The sequence below is a fragment of the Arvicanthis niloticus genome, chromosome 7 (genome assembly GCF_011762505.2).
Source record: "Arvicanthis niloticus isolate mArvNil1 chromosome 7, mArvNil1.pat.X, whole genome shotgun sequence".
Lineage (NCBI taxonomy): Eukaryota > Metazoa > Chordata > Mammalia > Rodentia > Muridae > Arvicanthis > Arvicanthis niloticus.
The window spans coordinates 68,237,820-68,252,406 of record NC_047664.1 but is presented as its reverse complement, the minus strand read 5'-3'; the positions used below and the strand labels follow the sequence as shown (position 1 = coordinate 68,252,406).

At 45.9% G+C, this 14,587-nt stretch overlaps 1 protein-coding gene across 17 annotated transcripts in view; it reads right to left on the bottom strand.

Moving 5' to 3' along the window:
* Nucleotides 1–10,567, bottom strand: part of Limch1 (LIM and calponin homology domains 1) — a 296,994-nt gene extending 286,427 nt beyond the window's left edge. For 6 of the 17 annotated variants that reach the window (XM_076938611.1, XM_076938608.1, XM_076938609.1 and 3 more), the window contains exon 1: nt 10,348–10,546. In XM_076938611.1, the coding sequence (XP_076794726.1) occupies nt 10,348–10,443 (96 nt within the window). In that variant the 5' untranslated portion in view covers nt 10,444–10,546. Of the gene's footprint in view, nt 1–10,347 lie in introns of all 17 variants that reach the window. The other 11 variants (XM_076938596.1, XM_076938597.1, XM_076938603.1 and 8 more) reach the window with 8 other exon arrangements.
* Between the last annotated feature and the right edge of the window lie 4,020 nt (nt 10,568–14,587).

Here is a 14,587-nt window from a genome sequence, read left to right as displayed (position 1 = left end):
TTTTTTGTGCCAAATATCTTGCAATCAGGAATACTCCAATTTTTTTCTCCTATTAAGAAGTAAGAACTAGCTGGCCATCTGGAGCAGGTGAGGGAAGGGCCCAGAGTGTTGCTTGGAGGTGAGAAACAGGAAGGACAAACATCCTGAGGCATGCCTGCTTACAGTTAAATCAGATCTAGCCAAAAACTCAGTTCTGTGAGTGCTACCTGAGGCCAAACTACAGGAAAGGCTACTCTTTAAATGACTTCTCCAACAGGTATCACCTACCAAAAGGGCCCCGAGGTGGAATTACGTTCCAAGAGTCTAATCACTGACTGTCTCCAGGCCACAATTAGGTGAACTGCTTTTTAAAATCATTAAAAAAAAAAAAAAAAAAAAAAAAAAAAAAAAAAAAAAAAAAAAAACTGAAAAACACTTTGCTTCCTGTTAAGAGCAGTAACAGCTTCTATTTTCTTTATCTCTGCAGAGTCCAAGTGTGAACCAAGTGTCTCCCGCTGTCTGGGCTCAGACTCTGTGGCATGGGCGTTGTGGCTAACCTACCTAGCTAAATGAATGAATGAGGATGCACTAAGACTATGATGAACTGGTCCTTGGCCATGGACGCTCTGGGCTTATCAAATGAGGCAGCTCCCATACTACACACCTTCGTTATGGGACAGTAGGACAATTTTTCTGAGAGATGAATGCTTTGGGTACAATGTGCACTGGGAAGGAAGGGATTTGTAAACTTAGCCAACTGGAGAGCGTGTCACCCAAGCAGTCATGTTGAAGGGTCTAAAGGATTTTTCCCTGGGGAAGTGAGAAAGGGACACTAGAGGATTGGGACATAGATTCTTTGTACATGACTGATGATACTGTTGATGAGGAGGAGGAAGAGGAGGAGGGAGAGGAGGAGGGGGAAAGCCCCTTCTCCAGCAACAGCTACGATACTTAAGTTCTGGGCAATAACAATAAAGCAGATGTGTCAGAAAGAGTTTTCCAGAAAGCATCTTTCAAGGGACAACTGTAGTCTCCTCCATTCCACTTCCTGGAGATGTGACGTGGCTATGCAATCTAGCAGCCATATTGGACCACGAGACGAGAGCTGACACTTGATGGGGCTTCCAAAAAGCATCCCAAATCAGTGGGTATCTGTGAGTTGCCACCTGAGATCTTGTACAAAATTATTCTGCTTGCACTTAGAAAAGCAGGCAGATTTCTTCCAGTTCCTTCTCACACCTGAGTACAGGGTAGACTCTACAGACTCCATCTTACCTGAGAGTTTTAACCCCTGAATCCTGAACTATAAATCTCAAGGTCTTCTCTGACATTTTTCCTAGGAAATGAGTTCTAACTTTTTCTGTGACTTGGATAAAAGGGTCTGGCTGATGCCACTGACTCTCTGAGTAGCCCAATGGAGGTATTCGTGGAGGCCACAGCTAGAGCTCAGTGGTAGAGCCCTTGCCAAGACTACCAAGCTCTAGGTCTGGCGTTCAATATACAGTCAAAAGAAAGAAAGGGAAAGGAAACAAACAGGCATACTCAACGATTCCTTGTTCCCTGTCTCTCTCCACACACAGACCTTCACCCTACTTGTAGAACTTTAAGATTGTGTGTGTGTGTGTGTGTGTGTGTGTGTGTGTGTGTGTGTGTTAGTACTGGAGGTTTAACCTATCCCTCACACTAAACAAGTGCCCTCTCACTTAGCTATAGCCCCAGATTAAATCATAATAAAAGCTGCAAATCAGCAGCAATCTAAAACTCCTGCTTAGAATCTTACAATGTTCTTGGCTTAAATTTTACCTCCACTAAGAACCCTCATCTATAGAAAGAATTCTTTCACCTTGAACATCCCCACACAGCATTTATTTATTCGTTCATTTTCACCCATTCATCTTGAAATGCAATCCTACCCATATAACCCACCTTGGATCCAAATTTCCAATCCTCCTGCCTCAGCTTCCCAAATGCTAAGATTATAGGCTTATAGGAATGCACCACCACATCCAACCTACTTTTCATCCTTAGAATATTCAGCCTAGCTTGTAATTAGGCACTTGTTAATCTAACCCCTCTCAGTGTGATTTTCCTGAAGGAAGGAACTATGTACATTTTGCATCCTGTAACACTGGGTCCTGGCACTGGACCTGGCATTACCATTGGAAGTCAGTACATTTCTCTCAGGAAAGGAATTTTTAAATCACACTTTCACAAGCCGTGCTGATTTTTTTTACCATGATTTAATAATAAAGAATACTTACAAATGAGTACTACCGGGCATCTCAACTAACTAATGTCATATTTAAAGCTATTTGATCACAAACAAGCCTCGGGGTTTTATTTTTCTAAAGTGTTGAGTCATGGCAATAAAAAAAGCCACAGCCCCTTCTAATCCTGGACCCTACTCAAAAAGCAAGCAAGGAAGTAAAGGTGTTTCTAAGTTGGTCTTCTATGATGTAGCTGTATAACGGTAGTGAGGTAATAGTGGAGCCTGTCCCTTACATATCAGGTTGACCAGAAGGACAAACTACATCTCATAGTCGTTCACCACAGTAACTACTGAGCAGCCTGTAGTATTGGCTAGCTCTCCCTACTAGCTTACCAGTTGATTCTTTACAGCTCAGTGTAGATACTAACACTGCCATTTGTTGGCAAGGTCAGTGTAGTAGAAAAAGATATCTGGCAAGTGATTGTGTAGGCGTGTGGCATAAGACCAAGTCACCCTGCCTTTTCACTGATGTCAAAGGGGCTCCTTGGGCTCCTACAGGTAGCCTGTCAGGGCCCAATGCAAAGAATATCACCTTGGATGTGTTGTTCTCAACACTGCAAACATGGACATTTTCCACGGTAGATCTGAATTCCATTACGTCATTCTACCACGCGCAGAGAGATAGATAAAACATCTCATGTCCTGGAGGAAGCCTTGCCAATATTATGTCATTCTTCTTTAGAAGAACTATTATTTCCTCTATATTATCTGGCAACCCTTCCATTCCAGCTACTGCTATAATTACCAGTCACTTTACAGTAAGGTTCTCGTCACTCCTCATTTTCTCATTTACTTGCACTGAAGCCATCCTTTTCCCAACATACACTTCTCTACATGAAGTACACACAGATACCTTCCTTTGCTTGTAATATAAGCACACGCAGCCTTAAGAACAGAGGAAATAAATTACAAACATTGCATTGCCTTTTTTTTTACTCTTAAAGCAGTAAACTATGCAAAACAAACAAACAAACAAAAAACAGTTCCAAAGAGAGTATCTTAGTCAAAAATCAACTGGGCAGGGTGCTGCATGTCTGTAGTTCTAAGCAGCTCTTCAGAAGGTGAGACCCAAGGACATGAGTTCAAAGCCAGCTTTGGGTTACAGAGACCTACCTAAAAGGAAACACACATACATACAAAGCAACAACAACAAATCCATGAAGATCAAGATAACAATATAATTATGAGGTCCCACTGAAACAGCGAGGCTTCCACGCTCAGAAGGATCTGCCTCTTGATTGCATTCGACATTTTCACTATTCGAAGATAAAGTCCTGCCCAGATGAGAAAACTCTCGGATAAAGATGAGGGGGGGGTGTGGAGTGGCAAAGATAAAAAAGTCAGTGTGTCACTGGCACTGGAATATGCCGGGACTGACAAAAGATGTCTCCCTCCCCCCACACCTCATACAATCCCGAAGAACAAACCGTACAGAGCACACAGGCATGGTTTTTCCAGTTGAATTCACTAAGGGATGTGAAGTCTGTACCTACTCCATTCACAAATGCCACGAGCACTTGCAGATTGTGCACTCAATGCCCAAGAAAGCCCAGCACTGAAGATAAAAGTGTAAAGAGAGCCGTGACCTCCATCAGCAGACATGAAACACTTCAGACTCTGTCTTCATGCCTTTGAAAGGTAAGGTCTGAAGGCAACCAAGCCAGGGGGCAGTCTGATCCCTCTAGCCTGTCTGTCTCAATAGCACTGCCTACTAGTGACCAGTGAGACAGCCTGTCCACATAAGAGCAACCCTGAGTCCTGAAGAAAACTGTGAGTGCAGGGAATAGGCTCATCTGGGCAGCAGCTCTGGAATCCACGTGCCCCCCGCACGCGAGAGGTGGACCTCAGCTCTGTGAAACTCAGTCCTTACAGGAGACACATGGTCCTAAGTGAGGGAAATATTAGAGGGAAGGAATTGGATGATTACCAGCTGTGGAACGAAGCTGATTAAGAGAGCCTTTTCCGACTCCTAGAAGCCCAGTCTCCTTGTCTGCAAAGTTTGAATAACTGGAAACATGTTTGTAATATATATGTATGTATGTATGTATGTATATAGATATGTAATGTGTACTAACATACATAGTGTGTATATATATATACACACATAACATATCCTCTACAAAATATACTAATATCTAATATATAGACTTATAATATGTATTAATAGTTAATCTATATACAACATACTAATATATAATACAGGCATATATTTGTAAAATCTAAGAAAGGATCTTATAGGTTACTGTCCTACTTCTGACATTTATCATTTACTTCTTGAACAATACCCTTAATCTGTCACAGCCTCGTCTTCCTCATCTATAAGTGGGGATAACAACAGTACTTACTATAGTTACTATAATTCTAAACATAGAATTTGTGTTCTGCCAGGTGAGGTGGGAGTCAAAAAGCAGGCAGATCTCTGTGAATTCCAGACCAGTCTAGTCTATATAGCAAGTTCCAAGTCAGTTAGAGCTACATAGAAAGTCTCTGTCTCAAAAAGAAAAAAAAGAAAGAAAGAAAGAAAGAAAGAAAGAGAAAGAGAGAAAAGAAGAATTTACCCAAAGCCAATACATAGTAAATATTCCATAGCTATAACTTCCAACCCCAAGCGGTTAGCATATTTGGCATCCTGCTTCCTGTCTGAGGGTCATCTAATGAATGGAAGAAAAAGAAGAAACTCACAATTTCCAGTTCTTCCAGAGCTGCCTTGTCCCACCTAGCACTGACTGCCACCCATGAAGTCAAAGCCAGATGTGGACATCATGGGTCCTTTGTCATCTGTCAGTGAGAAGCAGGGTGCTCAGAGCTGTGGCTGCTGGAAACAAATGTCCTCCCTTCCCCCCTTCTTGGTGGCCAAAGCTCTGTCTGCCCATTTAGAGTTTGTTTGATACAATCAGTTTCCAGGGAGACGCTGAAGCAAGAAGAGTCAGCTCCCCCTCCCTGTCCACTTCCCCTTTCCCCAAATCTCTGGGCCTTCACTGTTCTCTGGCCATGTGACAGCTTTGTGTCACAGCAGCCCTTGTATACAAACAAGACAGACTACTTAAATGTCACTGTGAGAAAGCTGTTGCTTGCTCTGATCCATACATCAGCTTTCTCTATCCAGCTAAGAAGGGCTGTCTTTCTCTTCTTCAGCTCTCATAAGCAAAGCTGGAGAAACATTTTGCAAACCTAAACTTCATTGCAATTTAAAAAAAAAAAAAGTAAGAGTCCTTACAGTGGCAGAGAACTTGAATAACTATGACTATACAACTTACAGTATGATATCACCAATGTCATAGTTACTGGCCATCAAATGCTAAATTAACTAAAAGCCACTCATAAATTTCCCTTACTGCCAAGCCATATGGTGCCTTCCACTATCGGGGTGAGAAGAGACACCCCCCACACACACACACCAGAGCATTTAATCTTCAGAGTCAGATCTGAATAAAAGTGAAATGAAAAAAGCAATCCCCTGTGGACCCAGGAAAGTGAAGTCCCCACTCACGTGAAACATGGCTTAGGTTACAAATAAGACTGCGCTCATCACCCACCCAGGGGCGTGCTATGACTCAGTTAAAGGGATCCAGAAAGTTTTCAAATTGAGATCACTGAGTTGGGCTGAAATCTTCCACCCCTCCCTTTTAAAGGCTTGGCAATCCAAATCAAGTGGAACCCGACTGAAGGGACATCTGGTCCTCCAGAAAGTGTCTGTCGCTTAAAAGAAGAATATAGATTCGAACAGATTAATATTGTCGTGAGCGGAGAGATAAGTGGGAGAGAAGAACCAGGCACATGAGAATCATCTTCCTACAAACAAATATCAATGCTGGCTTAGAAGAAAGGGGTACAGGGCTTCAAAATAAGCTACCCCCTTGCCAGTCTCCAGTTTAATGTAGTGATTGGAATGTCTACAAGGGAACAGGTACTGACAATTTTTCTTGGAGTTTAGTAACAAAACTACATGTTAAAGTTCAAAGTTCAACCTAATATCAAGGGGTAATTCTCTAAGTCCTAATAGACTGTGAGGCCATCTCATGGCTAAGCTATCACAGACTCTCCTCTGACCCTAAAAGCAAACAAGAGTAATATGCAATCGCTACCTAATCTCCAGCCCAAGTGTCCAGAATTAATAGACTGAGATAGTGTCAGCTCCTGCCTAGAGATGGATTTAACCAAGCATAGCTAAATTAAAATACAATGAAGTAAAATCAGTAGGTAACTGAATTATAGTGTGTACACTAGAAACTTACAGTTCTGAAGAATTTTTTTTCAAACTAAGGCTTAATGTCATGCAGTTATGGTATATGCCTATAATCCCAGGAGAGCTCAGAGTTCAAGGTCAGCCTGGGCTACTTAGCCAGCCTCAGGACATCAGTATAAGACTAGGGATGTTAGGTCAGTGAGACAGCCCTTGCCCAACTCTTGGTTCTGAAACACAGATAAATAATACATAAAATAAGATAATAAAAGAGTGAAACCAAAACAGAACAAGATCAGATTCAGTTGCTATTAGCAATAGCACCAACAGTGGTAGCAATGATGATAACAGTAAGAATAACAGCAACAGTAGTGGTAACTATGTAAAATGGTAAAATGGTAACTATGATACCATCACTCAAACAGGACCAGGTGCTATTCAAAGTACTTTCTTAACATGCACATGTTGCATGGATTTGGTGTGTGTGTGTGTGTGTGTGTGTGTGTGTGTGTGTGTGTGCAGTTACTAGTGTATGTGTACATGTGTTTGTATATATAGACCCCTAACATTGACATTAGGAGTCCTTAGAGCCCATAGTGGGCTCTACCCAATCCTCGAACTCCAACTGCCAATCCTCCCACTCACCTGGCAGATGCTTTAACCACTGTGCCTATTCTAAGCATTTTTAAATATATTCAGATATTAAATCCTGCGGCACTCCGCCGAAGTGAGATGTTGTTTAATGTCCTGTTTTACAGATGTTTCGACAATACCCCTTTGTTGTGCTGTTGTTAATTCGAGGTATCTTTCAAAGAAAATATCTGGAAACATAAGGACAGGAAAAGCAGCTTGCCCAAGGTCACTCAGCTAGAAGTGACCGACCTGGTCTCCACCCAAGGACTTCCAGCTAGGAAGCTGGACCTCTTGGCCCCACTGTGCAGCTTACTGCCCCAGGAAAACGAGCTAGAAAGGCAAGTCAATAGGAAGTTAGCCTTGCCTCTGCCTGCTGATAGTGAATTAATCCTTGAACTTTGCTGTGTCCCCTTAGGACCTCCCCCAAACCCATGTAAGGCACTCAGTCTGCTCCTACAACTATGAAAAGATGCTGGAAGTGTGACCCAGCTGTCCCTACCTAGTGAACCTAGCCCAGCTTTATTACAGAGTTCACCTTTAGCAGCCAAAGTGGAAGCTGGCAATTGGGGGAGGTAAGAGCCTGGCTTCTGAGCCATATTTCCTGCCCAGTAAGCCGGTCTTCAAACAGTCAAGGCTGCAGGCTGAGAAATTCCTTGCTAAGAACCTGTGTCCGGAAGCTCACTCCCTGAGCCTTATTACGAATGTAAATTCTCTAGACAGACTAACTCAAAGAAGCCCAGAACTAAGGATGCAGAGCAGTAGTGTCAAAGTTTGTTTATTAACCTGCTGCACCCAAGGGAACCTTTTTTTTTTTTTTTCTGAAAAGGTAAAATTCCTGACTGCAAGGAAAGAAAAATGAAAAAGGCCTGTGGGAAATTTAATCACCAATGGAACAAAACCGAAAAACAAAGCCCTCCCAATGAGGATGTTGCCGGAGACAATGGGCCCCTAAGGGGAGATGCGATTGTCTCCTGATAAGAATCCCCACGGGAAGTGGCTCACACTAAGAAACACATTATTGCTGTATTAGCCCAGGAATCTTTGTTCACTGGGCAACTGTGTGCAAAACCATCTGTTATGGGCCCTGGCTCCCAGTTTGCAAACGTGGCATTTACATTTCAAGAACGTCAAGGGGAGAAAGAAAAGTGTGGGGGGGTGGGGGGGGTCATTGAGTACTCTCCCAAGGAGCGCGCGCGCGCACGCACACACACACACACACACACACACACACACACACACACACACACACACACAAATACCTTTTTACCCAGCCTGGGCTTAGGAGAGGAAACTCCCCTTTCGATGAAATCCAACTCCGCTGTAGAAAGAAGATAGGCCACTTCAATTATGCACACGCAGCGTGCCTGGCAGCCTGGTCCTAAAGCCACACACGCACACCCTTTAGGTTTTCACTGTCTTTGACTGGTTTAAAGGGCAAAGTATCAAGAATCATTCTAAACTGTGTTTAGAGCTTAACCTGGCTCTGCTTTCTTAAACTGTCCCTTCCTTTCCTCAAGTTGATACGGAAGCTGATGTTCCTTCTACACTCAGTAATGTTTAGCCTGAAATACCACCAGAAAGAAAGAAAGAAAAACAGCTTTATATATCTTACTCTATAGGGAGATGTAATAATATGTGTACATATTCCAAAATTCACAGATTCAGATTTGCATGCTATCCTGTATGGAATTTATACCACAATGCACTTTTAAAGGCAGGGCATGTGTGTCAATATTACTATCAATTAAAGAAACTGGGAATAAATCACGTGCCTATGAGAAAACAGAGAGGCTAATTTCCCCCCCACCCCCGCCCCACAAGAAGATTCAAGAAGTTGAAAGAGACCATCATAGAACTCTCCACTACCAGCAGCAAACGTCTCCAGGGAGCCTATGAGCCCCGAACCAGAGAGAACACCTGTCACGCCCCAAGCCTTCCAACTTCACAGCAAAAATAAGAGGCTAATGTCTTTCTCATGCGGGAGTGAGTTACATCTGGCAGTTACAAGAAACACGCCAGCCCTGGCTTTTAGAAATGGTGCCTTGTATACTCTCATTCCTTAGTTCCGTTTTTAAATAGATGGCTCCAAACTCTGAGAAGCTTTTTTTCATGCATGAAGCTGGTTGACCCTGAAAGGTGGCAGCCTGTGGCTAGAACCTTCCAGCAATGGCCTCTGCGGGCAACTCAGCAGGTTTAGACCCACAGCCCTATAGTTCTAGCAGCCTAACAACAATGGAGACCTGGGCTGTCCCGAGGGTGGGGATGGGGTCGCTAAGTGATCATCTGAGTACTATGAAGCTTATTCTTGCTTGGTCATGACTTAGCTACACACATCCTTCTTTGAACTATCAGGCCAACGGGGTTGCCCGCCATTTGGCCAAATTCACCTTCTACACGGCATAAGAAAGGTCCATTAAAATAGGAGTTTCAGGAGTAGATCATAAATCACCTCCCCGACTCTCGCCCTCCACACGTCCTGAACCCAAAAACCGGCTTGTTTCGGAATGGCAGGGCTACTGAGTTGCACCTGCAGATAGACATCATGAATCAGGATCACCCAGCGAGTGCTTCCTGGACTGAGCCGAGAGCTCCAGTGATTTCCTTGGCCTTCCACCGAGCCATTTAAGAAGTGAAATGTGCCAACCTAGCCCGGTAAGAGGCCTGCTGGAGCCCACCCTGCGGTCTCTGGGACAACCAATAGCTGGGCAGCGTGTCTGCGGATAGTGCACTCGCAACTAGGTCTTGCAGGTTCCCCCCACGCTGTGCTCTGCGCCAGCCTTGCACCTGAACGGGTGCCAGAACACAGCCAAGAGGCTCGGGTGGGTATGAGCCTCTGTGGTGACACTGCCAACTCTGCTCTGGAAGGGCGAAGAGAGAGGGCAAAGGAATGTGGAGCAGAGAGCGGGACACCCCAAAATGAGGCTCCCGCAAGGGATCTGGAAGCTTGAGCCCCCGGCGCCTTTGCAGCGCTACGGCTCGCACTGCGCTTCCCGTGGCAGCACTAGCAAACCGAGCCGAGATTGCGAGCTCCGCAGGCAGCAGGGATGAAGGCGCAGGGGACCGCCTCTTGCCCCTGGACGCACAGCTAGACCGCAGTGTCCCCCTGTTCACGCCCACCATCCCAGGGTCCCAACGCCAGGGGATCTCAGTCTTCCGAAGGCCGCGGAGGGTGACCTGGGGAAGCTGACCAGGAAAGTGGGGGAAGGCTGGACCTGAGGTCGCTGCTCTCGGGGCAGCAACTCGGGGCGCCCCTGCAAGGCCGCCCGCCGGCGGCGGCACCTACCTCGATCCACTTCTGTGCCTCGGCGAAGGCAGGCTCCGGAGGTGGTTCGGGCTGCAGGGGTTGAAGGACTTCCAGACCGAGAGCGGGGAAAGCCATCTGCGAAGCCCGGCGAGTACTGGAGCGCTCGGCCGCCGGGATGAGCACAGCCTCCTCCGCAGGAGCGCGCTCTCCGCCCCTTCCCGCCCGCCGCGCTCTCCAGCCGCCTTCCCCGCCCCCACCGAGCGCAGGTCCCCGAGGACAGCGGCGAGCACTGCCGGAGGACACCGTGGCCACCTCAGCCAGTGGCGCCCGGGCCCGCCGCTCCGTCCCCTCCCCCAGCTAAAAATAACCTGCTAGGAGCTCCGGACGTCCCTCCCCGGCTCACGCAAGGACCGTGGGAGGGACAGGGCCAGCCACCCCGCTTGTCCCGCCTCAGGCCGGCTACCTAGGGGCAGCAGGTCGGGCTGCACCTTGGGTGAAGCTGGGCGGGGAAACAGCACTACTGCGGCAGAGCTGGAGGACTGACTGGCACCTGCTGTCCCTCCCAGCCACAGACCTGAGGCCCAGAGCTGCAGCTCCGGACCCAGCAACCTTAAGTGTTCAGAAGGCAACCGCCAGATCTCTCTGTTAAAAAGGGAGGGGGCTTCCAGCAAAGGATTTATTCAGCTCCTATTATTTTCCAGCCACCAAGCTAGGCACCCAAGACTGACAGATTGGGGATGGGGGTGGTGTGGGGGCAGGGAGGGATAAAACAAAACCAAAAAAAACTCTTAAATTGTGCTGGCTAGTTTTATGTCAACTTGACACATGTTAGAGTTATCTGAAATGAGGGAAACTCAACTGAGAAAATGCCTCCATAAGATACGGCTGTAAGGCATGTTCTTAGTGATTAATGAGAAAGAGCCTAGCCCATTGTGGGTGGTACCATTCCTGGACTGGTGGTCCTGGGTTCTGTAAGAAAGTAGACTGTGCAAACCATGAAGAGCAAGTTAGCAAGCAGCACCCTTCCATGGCCTCTGCATCAGCTCCTGCCCTGCTCGAGTGTCTGTCCTAATTTCCTTATGATGATGAACAATGTGATAGGGAAATGTAAGCCAAATAAACCCTTTCCTCCCCACATTGCTTTGATCATGGTGTTTCATCGCGGCAAGAGCAGCCCTAACCAAGGCACTGTTCTAAGACCTGGCCTTCAAGATATGCACATTTAGGCTGGGATATATAGCTCAGTTGGTAGAATGCTTATCCAGCGTGCAGGTGACCCTGCTTTCTGTGCCCAGCACCATGTCATGGAAGTACAAGCTTATAATCCCAGCATTCACTAGGTGTAACCAGAAGATCAGAAATTCAACATCATCTATTGCATAAGCCAACTTGAGCTATATGAGACACCCCTCTATGGTTTTCCCCTATATGTTCACAATATAGGTACTCACATCAGGAAGCAGACAATAAACATGGGAATCAAAAGATGTTGTAGAACATGCTATCTGGTAAGAGATGACCTGTGATGAGGAGAGAAGATGCCAGTTGATTTTTAAGAAGTTCATGGTGCTCCAGGAATGGCCACACCAGTACCCTGGTGCTGTCAGTGGGAGGCAAGCATGCTGGTAGAGGCCTAGAGGAGAGAAAAGCAGAGAAGGTGTTTATTCTGGTGTCTCCCTGAGGCCATGAGACTTGATTGGCACCACCACTCTGAAGCAACATATGTCTCTCCTCTCCTTGGGTCCTGTCCCCTCTTGACCCATTCCTCCCGACAGACCCAGTAATGGTAAATACCCTGGTACTATCTGGTTTCCCACCCTTGCCCACTTCCTTCAATCACCTCTTAGTTTTGCTCAGTCACTTCATCTGAGGCTCAGTAAGCTCAGTGTGTTGGGACAAAACCTTTCCTGGGAAGACTCTACCCACATGTCTACTTACCCCAGGGATGGAGCCCGTGACAGATGAGATTCAACCCAAGTCCAACTTGGTAAACAATGAGTTTCATTGGAACTACTTACAGGAATATGGATGAGAGGTTACTTACAGTTGCAGAAAGGACTCAAAGACAACTGTATCACTAAAGCCCATCACAGGATGGGCGACAGCTCACAAAACTGGGAACCTGGAGCACACTGCACAGCCGGCAGGCAGCTCAACAGGTTAGAGAGTGCCCTTTCCAGGTGCCTCAGTTGGTCTAAACCTCTTCCAGACAGCTCTGCTGGTCCCTGCTTCTTCTAGGCAGCTGGTCTGGTCTGATTCTTCTTTGCAGCTCAGCTTGTCTGAAAGTCTTCTTTGTTGCTTGGCTCTACTCTCCTGAGGGGGATACTCAGCATTGATTGCTTACTCTGGAAGGCCAGGGCCTGGTGAATCTGGTCAGTTTCAGGGACTTCCTGAAGCTACTTTGAGTTGTTTACCTTCCTGCTTAAAGTGTTTCCCTGAAGGATGTAATATTTGAATCTCAGAGGAAACTTTTATGCAATATAAAAGTTTTATGCTCTTGATTGACACAAAGCCAGTGGATCCATCTCTCTGGATAGCTGCTAGCAAGAGGTCATCATTGAGGGTAGCTGGAGGTAGGCAGGTATTTACTGTAGCTAAATCTGTCACCTGTTGATAGTCTGGATTTAGTTTGGGTCCAATTCTACCACTATAACACAGAGATAGAACCCAAAACAGGCTTGAAATTACACAATTCTCTGCTTGGGAGCCAGGTAACTTATAATGTTTAAATTTTGAAAAATACTTATATGGCATTTGAATGCAGACAGCCACTGTTCTCACTGCAATACAAACAGGTGACCAACCCAAACTTTATTCTAGGCCTGTCCCCATTGATGTGAGGAAGCCAGGGACATGAGGAAGCAAGGCCATAAGCTTGTCTCTAGGCCTGTTATAACAGCATGCCCAGCTTCCTTTCCACTCCTGGTCAGACAGCCTTACATTTGTTCCTCAATTTCTTCCTGTCAAGTGAAGATGTCAAGCCACCCAGGGACATCATGGTGGCTAAAGACAAAAAGACAGAAATTGTTTAGTCCATAGTTAGTGCTAAATACAGGCCAGCTGACCCTTGTATCCTTTCATCCCAAACAGAGGGAGGGGAAGATATGCAAACACGGATCTCAAGAGGGCCACTAGAGGCAAAGGGTTAAGGGAATGCAGTCCAAAGAGGACCTTGTCTGCAGGAAGAAAGGCACCAGAGTAAACACAAGAGCTCATAAAACAATTGCAGTCCTCTGACATTGAACTGTCAGCATGGACTTCCATGCATGGAGTCAAGTAGAGAGAAGGGAAGCCTGTGACCTAGATGGCACATCTGAATGAGTATTCAGACTCTTGACCAAGTCAGTATGACAGTGCCCATCCATAATCCCAGCACCAAGAAGGCTAAGTCACAGGGACTGCATGTTCGAGAATAGCCTGGGGTACATATTGAGGCAAGCCTGGACTACACAGCAAGACTCCACCTGAAAACAGCAAAGGGTTGGTGCTGCAGCTCAGTATAGAGCTTAGCTTGCACAAGGCCCCAGGTATAGAAGAATTATCTTCAATATAAGTATGAGCAGTGACTCAATCCAGTGGCTGTATTTCTTCACCTTATGCTAGTCCCCAGTAACCACACAGAGAAAGATTTATTTCAAGCTACAATTGCTGAACAGTTAAATAATCTACCTTAACCTCCTATGCTAATATGACTATCTCCCAGGGATGGATGGGACCATGGGATGGGTCCCATGATACTTGCATACTTCCATGATTGATCTCTGGACCTCATGGCTCCAAATTCTCCATCCCTCCTGGCTGATATCTCTCTCTCTCTCTCTCTCTCTCTCTCTCTCTCTCCCCCCCCCACCTCCCTCTCTCTTCCCCTGGCTGGTGGATGTCCTGTCCTTTTCTCTCTTCTGCCTAGCTATTGGGTGATCAGCGTTTATTAACAAGTCAAAAAATAAATGATAAGAATTGTTTACACAAACTTGAGACAGGAGATTCTTGATATACGTTACAATGCCCCATCTGAATTGAAATAAGATATGAGGGCAGAGAAATCAGCATTTGAACAGCACAAGGATAAACTGTACATGCTCTACAAAAACATTATGCCTATACCTAGGTCAATCCCTAAATAAATAAATAAATAAGCAAGCTGGGCAGTGGTGGTGCACACCTTTAGTCCCAGCACGCGGGAGGCAGACAGGTGGATCTCTGAGTTCGAGTTCAGACTCGTCTACAGAGTTCAGAGTGAGTTCCACAACAGCCAGGACCACACTGCCTAGAAAACAAT